Genomic DNA, 13,136 nt, shown 5'->3' with positions numbered 1-13,136 from the left:
TTTGGATGTGAGCCCCGACGGGATTATTGAAAGGGTGCCTGAACGTAGTGTGAATCACCCTTAGCTGTTCCTACATAACTACTTTACTTATTTTGGCCTTGAAGAGCAAGCTTATTTTTCTATAAATGCTCAGCTACCTGCTTTGACGTGCTTGGCAGTTTTTCCTCTCTTCTGGTGTCCTCTGAATTTTTCCTGTAATAAAATGGAAAAAAATGTATCTTAAAACAAAATCATGCCTGGAGCCCAGAAACAACTGGAAATTTGATGTACAAGCTTAGAGGAGTTGACACATGCTTCTAGTGGTTCACTTTAAAATTAGGCTAGGGTTACAAGGAACAGGCAACTTCTACAAGGAAAAACAATTTATCTCTGCTGAGCAAGATAACGAAGTGTCCAAATAGAAATCTTCGTTGCCTGCATGTGTAAGAAGGAGCATCCTGAGCTTACAGCAGCATCAGCACCATTTCAAGTAGGGGTCACTACAGTATGTGAGGGGAGGAGTGCCACCTGTGAGGTGAGACAGTAGGCTTGAAGAAATAGTGCCCAGCGAGCGGGCTGTAATACCACAGTGGGCACGCATAACAACTTCCTGTTAATAAAATAGGAAACAGAGCTCTGAAGATCAAGGTTTTGTGCTGTATAGGTAACACTAAGAGGAATGTAAAGGGTTTTTGTTATTGGAGTTATGCATTAAACCCGTGTTAACGTTATATTGTGAATGAACGAGAAAGAGGCATAACAAGTCACAAGATTTAGTTGGGATTCTCTAATTATCTAGAAGTGAACAAGTATCAGACAAGGTTTACAAGAGGAGGTACTCTGAGCAAGAACGCAGTGGTGCAGCCATTTCCATTTAGTTTGAAACCCCCACACCCCATGTTATAAATGCAACAATATCCAAAAGATAATCGACCCTTCTTACAAAGAAAAAAATGCAAAATCTCAAAAACTAAACTGTTAGGGTAGGGTAACTTGTAAACCTTCTTGGGCTTCCAGTCAATGGGCACCTGGGGCTTTACACATTGGTGACATGACTTGTAAAACATATTATAAGTGTGTCAGCAAATAATTTAAAAGACTGAATACTGCATTAAACTCCAGAAATTATGGTTGATGTACTCAGTGGGAAATAAGGTCTGGCTAGGAGAGCTTGGTCTTGTTCCTAAACTAAGCAGGCCAAGGTTCTGTCTCACCGCTTTATTACGGCATTGCAGGACATGTTTTACATGCCTTTCAATAACATTGTTTTATTTTATTTATAGCTCATTTACCTCAATCTTTAGAAGAGCTGCCTTACAGAAAGGTTTTATAGAAAATCAAGAGAAATTTGTTTTCCCCAAGTGTTGACTATCCTGAAATAAAAGTGCGAAAGATATTGTTTTATCGAGATGGCAAAGATTCGGTGGGTAAAACCCCCAGTGATCAGCTGTTTTTGCTGCAGGTGGTAATAATTAAAGCCAGTAGGAAACCAAGTGTAATATAGGAGATCTGATGAGAAATCACTTCTAAAGGCAGAACTGAAGATTTCCTGAGACATCGTCTGAAGGCATTTTGCTCTTTACCTCATCATCATCTATTATATCTTCTTCGTCACCAGAATCCATCAACAGTTTTCTCTTCTTCCGCAATCTCTGCGGACGCTCATTCTCTGTGCTGGGTACAGGACCTGCAGACCCCGTGGGCGGTGTAGGTGGAACTGATTGCTCTTCTAAAGAGGAGACCACTTTTTTTTCCCTAGGAAAATGAGAGATCATGGTATATTACAGAAAAGCACATCCTTTCCAGGAATTTACCCTATACTATTTTTACGGTAGAACAATGCGTGTGCCTGCTCGTTCAGTCTGTATCTCAACCGCTTGGTGAGGCCATTTCTGTCAGGAATGAAAGCACCGCAGATCTCACAATGAAACATTTAAATATCTATGATGCCAGAAATGTCTAGAATGGGTAGAATCAGCATAAAGATCATTTACCGCTACAAAGAAATTTACCAGTAAATACACACACACAGTAATTCCCTAAAGAATTCCAGTCACTATGGTCGCCATTGCATCTCTCATGCAGATTTTTATGACATAAATCAGCATCTTTATGCAGAGATATGGGAGTAGGGGATAAATCACAATATAACTAGGCATACTGCTGTATCTTCTACAATTGGGCAATGATTACTGGAACCTTAAGGCGCAATCAGTTTTTCCGTATGAGTGCTATTCATGGTTGTCACGAATAGCACTCGTGCCTAGGATAGTCTACAGGGTAGTGTACATGGACCGAATAGCCTGGACAAAAGCTCTCAGACTTGTCCAATATTGATCTATCATTCGGCTCAAACTCACCAATGCAAGTCTATGTATTTAACCCCTTCCCGACCTGTGACACAGCGTATGAGTCATGAAAGGCGGAGCCAATCCGACCTGTGACGCATATGCTGTGTCACAGAATGATCGCGTCCCTGCAGGCCGGGTGAAAGGGTTAACTCCAATTTCACCCGACCTACAGGGACAGGGGGAGTGGTACTTCAGCCCAGGGGGGGGTGGCTTCGCCCCCCCGTGGCTACGATCGCTCTGATTGGTTGTTGAAAGTGAAACAGCCAATCAGAGCAATTTGTAATATTTCACCTATGAAAGTGGTGAAATATTACAATCCAGCCATGGCCGATACTGTAATATCATCGGCCATGGCTGGAAACACTGATGTGCCCCCCGCCACCGATCTCCTCTCCAGTCCTCCGTTCTGTCCCGTACTCCCCTCCGTCCTCCTGTCCGCTCCCCCGTCCTCCTGTCCGCTCCCCCGTCCTCCTGTCCGTTCCCCCCGTGCTCCGATCCACCCCCACCCCCCGTGCTCCGATCTCCCCCCTCATTCTTACCGAGCCTCCCGATGTCCGTCCGTCTTCTCCATGGGCGCCGCCATCTTCCAAAATGGTGGGCGCATGCGTAGTGCGCCTGCCGAATCTGCCGGCCGGCAGATTCGTTCCAGGTACATTTTGATCACTGTGATAAAACCTATCACAGTGATCAAAATAAAAAAAAATAGTAAATGAACCCCCCCCCTTTATCACCCCCATAGGTAGGGACAATAATAAAATAAAGAAAATATTTTTATTTTTTTTCCAACTAGGGTTAGGGTTAGGGTTAGGGCTTTGGGTTAGGGCTAGGGTTAAAACTAGGGTTAGGGTTAGAATTAGGCTATGTGCACACGGTGCGGATTTGGCTGTGGATGCACAGCGGATTGGCTGCTGTGGAATCGTAGCAGTTTTCCATCAGGTTTACAGTACCATGTAAACTTATGGAAAACCAAATCCGCTGTGCCCAGGGTGCGGAAAATACCACGCGGAAACGCTGTGTTGTATTTTCGGCAGCATGTCAATTCTTTGTGCGAATTCCGCAGCGTTTTACACCTGTTCCTCAATAGGAATCCGCAGGTGAAATCCGCACAAAAAACACTGGAAATCCGCAGTTATTCCGCAGGTAAAACGCAGTGCCTTTTACTTGTGGATTTTTCAAAAATGGTGCGGAAAAAATCTCACACGAATCCGCAACGTGGGCACATAGCCTTAGGGTTAGGGTTGGAATTAGGGCTAGAGTTGGAAATCGGGTTAAACTTAGGCTTCTGATTAGGGTTATGGTTAGGGTTAGGGGTGTGTTGTGGTTAGGGTTGGGATTAGGGTTAGGATTAGGGTTGGGATTAGGGTTAGGGGTGTGTTGGGGTTAGGGTTGTGGTTAGGGGTGTGTTGGGGTTAGGGTTGTGATTAGGGTTATGGCTAGAGTTGGGATTAGGGTTAGGGGTGTGTTGGGGTTAGTGATGGCGTTAGAATTGAGGGGTTTCCACTTTTTATGCACATCAGGGGTCTCCAAACGCAACATGGCGCCACCATTGATTCCAGCCAATCTTGCGTTCAAAAAGTCAAATGGTGATCCCTCCCTTCCGAGCCCCGACGTGCGCCCAAACAGTGGTTTACCCCCACATTTGGGGTACCAGCATACTCAGGACAAACTGGGCAACAATTATTGGGGTCCAATTTTTCCTGTTACCCTTGCGAAAATAAAGAATTGCTTGCTAAAACATAATTTTTCATTCCTCAAAAATTATTTTTTATTTTCATGGCTCTGCGTTATAAACTTCTGTGAAGCACTTGGGGGTTCAAAGTGCTCACCACACATCTAGATAAGTTCCATGGGGGGTCTAGTTTCCAAAATGGGGTCACTTGTGGGGGGGTTTCTACTGTTTACGCACATCAGGTGCTCTGCAAACGCAACGTGACGCCCACAGACCATTCCATCAAAGTCTGCATTTCAAAAGTCACTACTTCCCTTCCGAGCCCCGACGTGTGCCCAAACAGTGGTTTACTCCCACATATGGGGTATCAGTGTACTCAGGACAAACTGGACAACAACTTTTTGGGTCCAATTTCTCCTGTTACTCTTGTGAAAATAAAAAATTGCGGGCTAAAAAATAATTTTTGAGGAAAGAAAAATTATTTTTTATTTTTACGGCTCTGCGTTATAAACTTCTGTGAAGCACTTGGAGGTTTAAAGTGGTCACCGCACATCTAGCTAAGTTCCATGGGAGGTCTAGTTTCCAAAATGAGGTCACATGTGGGAGAGCTTCAATGTTTAGGCACACCGGGGCTCTCCAAACGCGACATGGTATCCGCTAATGATTGGAGCCAATTTTTGATTGAAAAAGTCAAATGGCGCTCCTTCCCTTTCGAGCCCTGTCGTGCGCCCAAACAGTGGTCCCCCCCCCATATGGGGTATCGGCGTACTCAGGACAAATTGTACAATAACTTTTGGGGTCCAGTTTCTCTTTTTACCCTTGGGAAAATAAAAACATTGTTGCTAAAAGATCATTTTTGTGACTAAAAAGTAAAATGTTAATTTTTTCCTTCCATGTTGCTTCTGCTGCTGTGAAGCACCTGAAGGGTTAATAAACTTCTTGAATGTGGTTTTGAGTACCTTGAGGGGTGCAGTTTTTAGAATGGTGTCACTTTTGGGTATTTTCAGCCATATAGACCCCTCAAACTGACTTCAAATGTGAGGTGGTCCCTAAAAAAATGGTTTTGTAAATTTTGTTGTAAAAATGAGAAATCGCTGGTCAAATTTTAACCCTTATAACTTCCTAGCAACAAAATGTTGTTTTCAAAATTGTGCTGATGTAAAGTAGACATGTGGGTAATGTTATTTATTAACTATTTTGTGTCACATAACTCTCTCGTTTATCAGAATAAAAATTCAAAATTTGAAAATTGTGAAATTTTCGCCAAATTTCCATTTTTTTCACAAATAAACGCAAAAATTATCGACCTAAATTTACCACTAACATGAAGCCCAATATGTCCCGGAAAAACAATCTCAGAACCGCTAGGATCCGTTGAAGCGTTCCTGAGTTATTACCTCATAAAAGGACACTGGTCAGAATTGCAAAAAACGGCCAGGTCATTAAGGTCAAAATAGGCTGGGTCATGAAGGGGTTAAGAAGAAAAAAAAAGTCAAGACGGCACACAGGTTCTCTATGCACGTGTTGTGACTCACACAGCCGCGTCACATGCAGCTGCGGTGCCGGACACCTGATTATCAGAGCGGTTTCCGCTGAAGTTTCTTCGGTAAGCGCTATAGCTTGACAAATAAGGAGGGAGCCAAACACATTCGCTCATCTCTAAGGGTATGTTTCCACGGTCAGTATTCGCTGCGAATTGGACAACAGCGTACAGCCGCAGCGGCCAGATGTTACAGCATAGTGGAGGGGATTTTATGAAATCCCATCTTCACTATGCATTCAAAGACGCAGGTAGCAAACCTGCGTATACGCACATGCGGCGCGTCTTTATAGACAGCAGCATGTCTATTTATCTTGCGGAGACTGAGTGTCTGAGTGTATAGGATGCGGTGATTCAAAGAACACAGGCCGAATCACCGCACGTACAAAATCCCACAGCGCTTTGGGTGGAGCTGCGTCCAAAGTGCTGCATATACATAACATGGAAATATACCCTCACACTTATGTAACACAGACTAATTATTTTGCATACAGGAAAACCACTGAAGTCTGAATGATCCCCAAGGCTATTAGCCTTCTTTGTTAGAAAAATATGCCCTGGATGTATACTTTCAACAGAAAGCTATGATGTATGCCACAGTATAGGCATATGTCCCTAAAGAATACCATTGTTTAAAAAAAACAAAAAAAAACAAACGTATACCGCATGAGATTTTTTTGAGGTGGCCCTTTGTACAGAAAACTAAAGTGGAAATAAGGAAAGTATGCCTGCAGTTACTGGCCCAATGGAGGCTAAACGGACATTTGCACACCATGCCACATGGGTATGTCTAGCATATAGTGCTTCCCAGTGATCACACTGAATGTAGCAGTGTGGGGGCACATTGCCTATTACTCATCATGTTTTCTGGAAGTGGGCACTAAAAGCCTAGGACCACAGTGAAAATCTAAACAGGTAGTCAGTGTAACAAAGTAAAATACATGAGTCTGGAAAAATGTTATGTCAGTATTTAAATGTACGCAAATTTCAGCTATTGTAATGTAAAGATAGCCATACTTATTAGATGTTCAAGGGTTATAATGTGTATAGGGTCCACTCTTCTCCAATGGCAGATGTTGGGGTGAGAGGGATCAGTTGGTTTTCAACAGTACAGTCAGGTACACATCAGAGGCTACACCATTACTGAAATGCAACAGCAGGTATATCAAGTTTCAGTACATGTTATTGCAAGTGCAGCCATCTAAAACTGCATCAACAGCAAAATTGCATATGTTAGGGTATGTGTCCACGTTCAGGATTGCATTAGGATTTGGTCAGGATTTTCCATCAGTATTTGTAGCCAAAACCAGCAGTGGGTGATAAATGCAGAAGTGGTGCATATGTTTCTATTATACTTTTCCTCTAATTGTTCCAGTCCTGGTTTTGGCTTACAAATACTGATGGAAAATCCTGACCAAATCCTGATGCAATCCTGAACGTGGACACATACCCTTATACGGCATGTACAGACCCCAGTCTGTGGCTGCCCTCTGTTATTTTATGGTGCTCCCATACACACAGAGGAAATACACATGTGTATAACAAAATGTGTGTAATTGCGATTATTTTCTGAGAAAAATATTTCATTTTTTGGAAAAAATTCAATATACATTTTTTTGTTTACTGTATTTCATAGCTCTTATTTAGTCGACTTGATAAGGTGATCATAAAGTATTGCAGTATTAGTAAAAAAATTAACTGTTTTCCATGAACACCAGTCCCAGACCCCTGGCTGATACGGCAACCCCCAAATCATGTAGCGCTTAAAACGCTGCACTCCTCAGGCTGTGCACTGTAAATGCCACTGTCAGAGATTGACTAATAGCATTTAACAGGTTAACTGCCACGGGCGAAGCGAAGCTCCACTCACAGCAGTTAGAGAGATAACGGCTGCATGACAGCCATCGTTTGCCAGCAAGAAAGCGGGCTCGGTTACTTTTTCTTAAGTTCTGATTATTAGGTTCAGCATACAGTCATTTTTATATTAGCCAAGCTAACAAAAAAAAAAACGATGGTAAATTGTCATGCCTTGTGTGTATATGTAAATCATTGAAAAACTGACAATTTATATTACAGGAGAAAAAAAAAATAAAATTACACATATTTAGAAGCGGGTTTTGGTTCAACAAAGCCACGCATTCAGTAACATCACAAGATACTCTAGAGAACTTTGTCAACATTCCAAGATAACTGGATCATCAGCTATGTGCCTGCAGGTAATGTAAGGAGTACTGGGGTTGCTCAGGAAAAATACAATATTTTGTTACATTCTCAGACTGCTAAAAAAATAAAATAAATAAATACTAATACCCTACCGATTACCCAAAGATCCTGACCCCTCTGGTCTGCGTTTCTTAGTTCGGTCCTCAAAACATGAAATGGCCAGTTGTTAGCAGAGGGCATATGCTGCATGTTGAGGACTGGACTAAGAACGCCGAACAGCAGGGACTGTGTAGGCCTTGGAAAAGACCAGCAAACAATGAGTTGCGACAGCAGTCATATGGCATACACCTGGAAACATGGCTCCCACCAAGGGCAGACCTACCGCCGCTCCCACTGATGATCATTCTGGTACGCAGAGTCGGGAGAGGGCAGGAAGAGAGATGCCGACCAATGAGAGCACTCACTGGCTGCCGGCACTGGCTTCCTGCAAGACACGCCCCAATGGTGAGTGTTCACCGGTAGAGTTGGGGTCCGGGCTGCACAGCACACAGGGGCATTGGTGGAGGAAGCGCAGGACCTCCAGTGCATCTTCTGCGCTCTCCACTGTTCCCTTCCCAGCAGCACAACGTTTAGAGTTCGGGGGAAGAGGGCTCACTGTACTGTACTGTGCCTTGGAGTCTGACGGCTGTAGTAATCTGTTCAGAAGTTAGAGGCATTTATGTGGTAGATATACAAATTTTCATTTCTGTCATGCTACTTTGCATTAATTCCTGAAAAGCACCTGAAGGGTCAATAAACTAGCTGACAGCAGTTTTCAATATGCCAGGGGGTGCGGTTTTTTAAATGGTATAACTTTTGGGGGTTTCTTAATATATAGGACCCCTAAAGGCACTTCAAACATGGATGAGTCCCTAAAAAAATAAATTTTGTAAATTTCCTTGAAAAAATTAAAAATTCCTGCTACATTTTTAAACCTCATAAAATGCTAACAAAATAAAATAAAATTTTATAAATGGTGCTGATGTAAAGTAGGCATGAGGGAAATGTTATTTATTAGGGTATGTTTCCACGTTCAGGAAACGCTGCGTTTTTGACGCTGCGTTTTTCTGCTGCGTCAAAAACGCAGCGTCCAGATGTTACAGCATAGTGGATGGGATTTTATGAAATCCAGACTCCACTATGCGTTTAAAAACGCATGCGTTTTTGCCGCGAAAACGCATGCGTTGTGCGTTTTTTCAAAACGCTGCATGTTGCTACAATGAGCAAAACACGCAGGCACACCGCAGGTGACCTGCCAGTGACCTCAGGTGCAGTTTTGGTCAGGATTTTACTTGCATAAAATCCTGACCAAAGACTGATGCAATCCTGAACGTGGACACATACCCTTAATGTCTTGCTGCGGTAGGACTCTCTGGATTAAAGGGATAATCACTCAACGTTTGAAAATTGCTAATTTTTTAACATTTTTCTCAAATTTCTGATATTATAAACATAAAACATATTGACTTAAATTTATCATTATCATAAAGTATAACGTGTCATGAAAAAACAAACTCAAAATCACTTGGACTTGTTGAAACGTTATTAACACATAAAGTGACACTGGTCAGATTTAAAAAATTTGGCTCCGTCACTAAGGGGTTAAAAGAGGTTTTCCCACAAAGTACATTTTAATCAATAGATCTTGGAATAATAAGTTCCACAATTGGATATGTTAAAAAAAAATGTTCTTATGCTGAGATATTCTTCTACTATGACCTGTGTAATGGCCGTGTCTGACGGTACAAGGACATGGTCTGATCATACCACAGCTCCTGGGCAGGGGAGGAAGCAAAAGAGAATATACAGATAGCATGGGATGGGATCACAGCCTGTTCTTTCTATGAGGTAAAATAGCAGTAGTGTCAGGAGTGTGTCGCGTTCTATGGGAAAATCTGGGGTTAGAAAATCACTACATATTTTGAATAGCAGATCTTCTGTTTAGACTGTGTGTTTGTGTCCCACATTAAAAATGGATTTAATTTCCTTTGGTGCTGAAGAGGTTAACGACCCTTTCTATGATGGTCAGAGGCATGCAGCTCCATCTCACAGCTGCTCCTGGTCTGGTTGTTTCCACTCTCTATAAAATCTGGCCACACTTTCTCTTCCTCGCCGGTGAAAGCTCTACTTCCGGGTTCTTTGGCATCGCTGTGCTGAGTTGGAGATCATTGTTGCTACTGGAGATTGCTGCATGCTGTTTCTGAGTGTACGCTTTCCTCATTGTTCTAATTGGTTGGCACATTCCTATCTCTCCCTACATACCTTTCTGTTATGATCCCAATGGCAGAGGATCTCTGATATTCCGGCAAGATAGCAAAAATATAAATACTGCTCTAGGGAGGTGGAAACTGGGCTAACCGCATACCTGATCCTGACACAAACAACTAAAAGTAGCCGGTGAACGTGCCTACGTTGGTTCTAGACGTCTCGAGCCAGCCGGAGAACTGACTACCCCTAGAGGGAAAAAATAAGACCTCGCTTGCCTCCAGAGAAATTGAACCCCAAAGATATAGAAAGCCCCCAACAAATAATAACGGTGAGGCAAGAGGAACACACAAACGTAGAGATGAACTAGATTCAGCAAAGTGAGGCCCAATAGTCTAGATAGCAGAAAATAGATAGTGGACTATGCGGTTAGCAGAAAACCCTACAAAACATCCACGCTGAACATTCAAGAACCCCCACATCGACTGACGGTGTGGAGGGAGAATATCAGCCCCCTAGAGCTTCCAGCGAGTCAAAAATCAAATGTAAAGCAAGCTGGACAAAAACACTGAATAATGCAAACGATCCAAATTGTACAAAACAGACTTAGCTTTTCTTGCATGAGGCAGACTGAAAGGAATCCGGAGGAGACCAAATAGGTCTGGATACAACGATGCCAGGCAAGAGACTGAGTCCAGAGGAGACTCAAATAGGAAACACCCGCTGCTTAACGACACAGCTGGAGCTCAGGCCTGCAACAAGACATACCTAACACAATACCGTTAGTGACCACCAGAGGGAGCCCAGAAACACAGTTCACAACACCTTTCTACCTTTGGTGTGTGTTTTTGTATGTTTGTTGTTTTCTGTTATTCCTGTCTGTCTTAGCATTTCTGTCCCAGGCCTCCTGGGGAAGAAGAGGGGACAGCTTAGGGAATAACAGAACAGTGACCCACACCTCCTCACCTTTAGAGGTACCTTTTGAGAGCAGGGATAGTTATGGCCCCAGGCCTAGGGATGATGCAGGGTCCATTTCCCTAATCACGTACAGTCACAGAGTGACAAGCAGCTGTGGTATGATCAGACCATGTTTCTGTACAGTCACACACAGCCATTACACAGTACACAGCAGGGGAACATTTATAAGATTATCTCAGCACAGTAACATTATTTTTTTACAACACATCCAATTGTGGAACTTATTTTTTCCCCAAGACCTATTGATTAAAGTGTACTTTGTTCCTGGGACTAACATGTTAAGCTTTTTGTAGAAGATTTGCACCAAAAGAAGTGCTTACTCTAGTTTAACAGCTTGCTAGATAATGAATGTTTTCACTGAAACTATGTTCACAGCAAATGGGCTGCTTAAAGCAATGTAAGCAAGGCCAAGTGGTCAAAGGCACCTTTCCTCCTACAATACTGCCAGCTAGCTCAGGCAAAACTGTCAAGAGGACGAGTGCTCCGGCCTATGCAGCTACACAAGCGGTGCTCCAAGCACCTCATTTGCTATGAACAGAAAGAATGTTTTTCCCAATATTATCCAGCGGATTCTCAAACTAGAGGTATGGCTACTCTTAGGGAAAATTCACCAACAAAGATCTGTGATTACTTTGAAATGGATTTGGGAGCTGAAAGGCTCCTAAGAACTCGTTCACACATTGTGTTTTTTATATTATAATTACCGTATTTTTCGGATTATAAGACGCACTTTTCCCCAAAAAATTTTTTGGGGAAAATGGGAGTGTGTCTTATAATGGGAATGTACCTTACCGGTACCGTTGCTGCAGGCCACTGGCTGGGATGAAGGGTTGTCTGACGCTGCTACCCCCTGCTCTGCAGGTGTCTCCAGTGTCTGGCGGTGCTACTGCAAGTGTCCGGCGCTGCTGCCCGGAGCTAAACTGGTGTCTCCGGTGCTGGGGGTGCACGGCCGGTGCTGCCGAAGCTGTTGCGGTCGTCTCCGGTGCTGCCGCAGCCCACCCTGGCAGTCCCATGAGTTCCTGTGCTGTGGACTCCGGTAAAATGGCCGCCGGGAGTGGCACATGCGCAGATGGAGATCTCAGCACCGAGATCTCGGGAGATGAGATTTCAGCGCTGAAATCTCATGTCTCTAGATCTTGGTCCCAAGATACTATCTGCGTATGCGCGGCCCCCGGCAGCCATTTTACCGGAGTCCACAGCACAGGAAATCATGGGACTGCTGGGACTCTGGCCTTTCACAAAATGTCAGCATAGCCACGGCAGCACCAGAGACCGCCACGGCAGCACCGGGTAGCGCCGTCCGGGGACCCGCAGTACTGGAGACACCAGCAGAGCACTGGGCAGCACCGTCGGGCATCGGAGACACCCGCAGAGCACCAGGCAGCAGAGCCAGACACCAGCAGCACTGCCAGACACCCCTTCATCCCAGCCTGTGGCCTGCAGCATCACCCCACTCCTTGCCTCCTCCAACAGCGACCTCGCTTCACCGCAGCCACCACGCCCAGTAAGCAATAAGACGCATGGATCATAAGAAGCACCACCATTTTATTAAAAAAAAAATGTTTCCTATTTTTCTCCTCAAAATTTGGTCTTATAATCTGGAGTGTCTTACAAAGCGAAAAATATGGTATGTGTGCATTTACTATTCTTTGTCTAAATTTCACATTTTTACTTACCTTGCACTATGCATCTTTTATCAAATGGGATTTAACTGAATCACTGAACCTATGAAACTACTGTTTTTGTTGAATGTACAAACACTTGCAAAAACACACCCTTTTTATGTGGTTTTTTTTTGTCAAAAGACAAGTTTTGGTGCAGAAATGTCTTTTACAAATACTTAACATGTGCACATACCCTAAATATATAGCAACAGTCTCACGTAGGGGTTAACATGCCTTGAAGTTTTAAGAACTGCATCCACAATCTTACCCATCATCTATAGGTTCCTTTTTCTCCATGTTATCAGGTTTCTCTTCGCTGTTTTGCATTGCTGGAGAAATAAAAAGGTTACAGTCAATAATGACTGATGAATGAAGCTACATTCACAAGTGATCATGACCAGGTCATACCTTGTCTGGGGACAGCAAAGGGTGATCCCTGCACAGATTTCTCTGTATCCTGGATATTAGAAGGAGAGTCCAAGGTCTTGTCCGAATCTGTAAGGATCTCCAGGGTACCAAACTCACTAAGACGGAACTAGAAACAACAA

At 43.5% G+C, this 13,136-nt stretch overlaps 1 protein-coding gene across 7 annotated transcripts in view; it reads right to left on the bottom strand.

Annotated features, from left to right (window-relative positions):
• LOC143815936 (lethal(3)malignant brain tumor-like protein 4) overlaps positions 1-13,136 on the bottom strand; it is a 190,489-nt gene that overhangs the window by 174,785 nt on the left and 2,568 nt on the right. For all 7 annotated transcript variants that reach the window (XM_077295732.1, XM_077295738.1, XM_077295734.1 and 4 more), the window contains exons 3-6: positions 12,997-13,123; positions 12,857-12,917; positions 1,563-1,734; positions 138-192 (exon numbers count right to left, since the gene is read on the bottom strand). In XM_077295732.1, the coding sequence (XP_077151847.1) occupies positions 138-192; positions 1,563-1,734; positions 12,857-12,917; positions 12,997-13,123 (415 nt within the window). The remainder of the gene's footprint in view (positions 1-137; positions 193-1,562; positions 1,735-12,856; positions 12,918-12,996; positions 13,124-13,136) is intronic.

Source organism: Ranitomeya variabilis, chromosome 3 (genome assembly GCF_051348905.1).
Source record: "Ranitomeya variabilis isolate aRanVar5 chromosome 3, aRanVar5.hap1, whole genome shotgun sequence".
Taxonomy (NCBI): Eukaryota; Metazoa; Chordata; class Amphibia; order Anura; family Dendrobatidae; genus Ranitomeya; species Ranitomeya variabilis.
The sequence above is the reverse complement of the archived record's forward strand: the minus strand, read 5'-3'. Positions and strand labels throughout refer to the sequence as shown.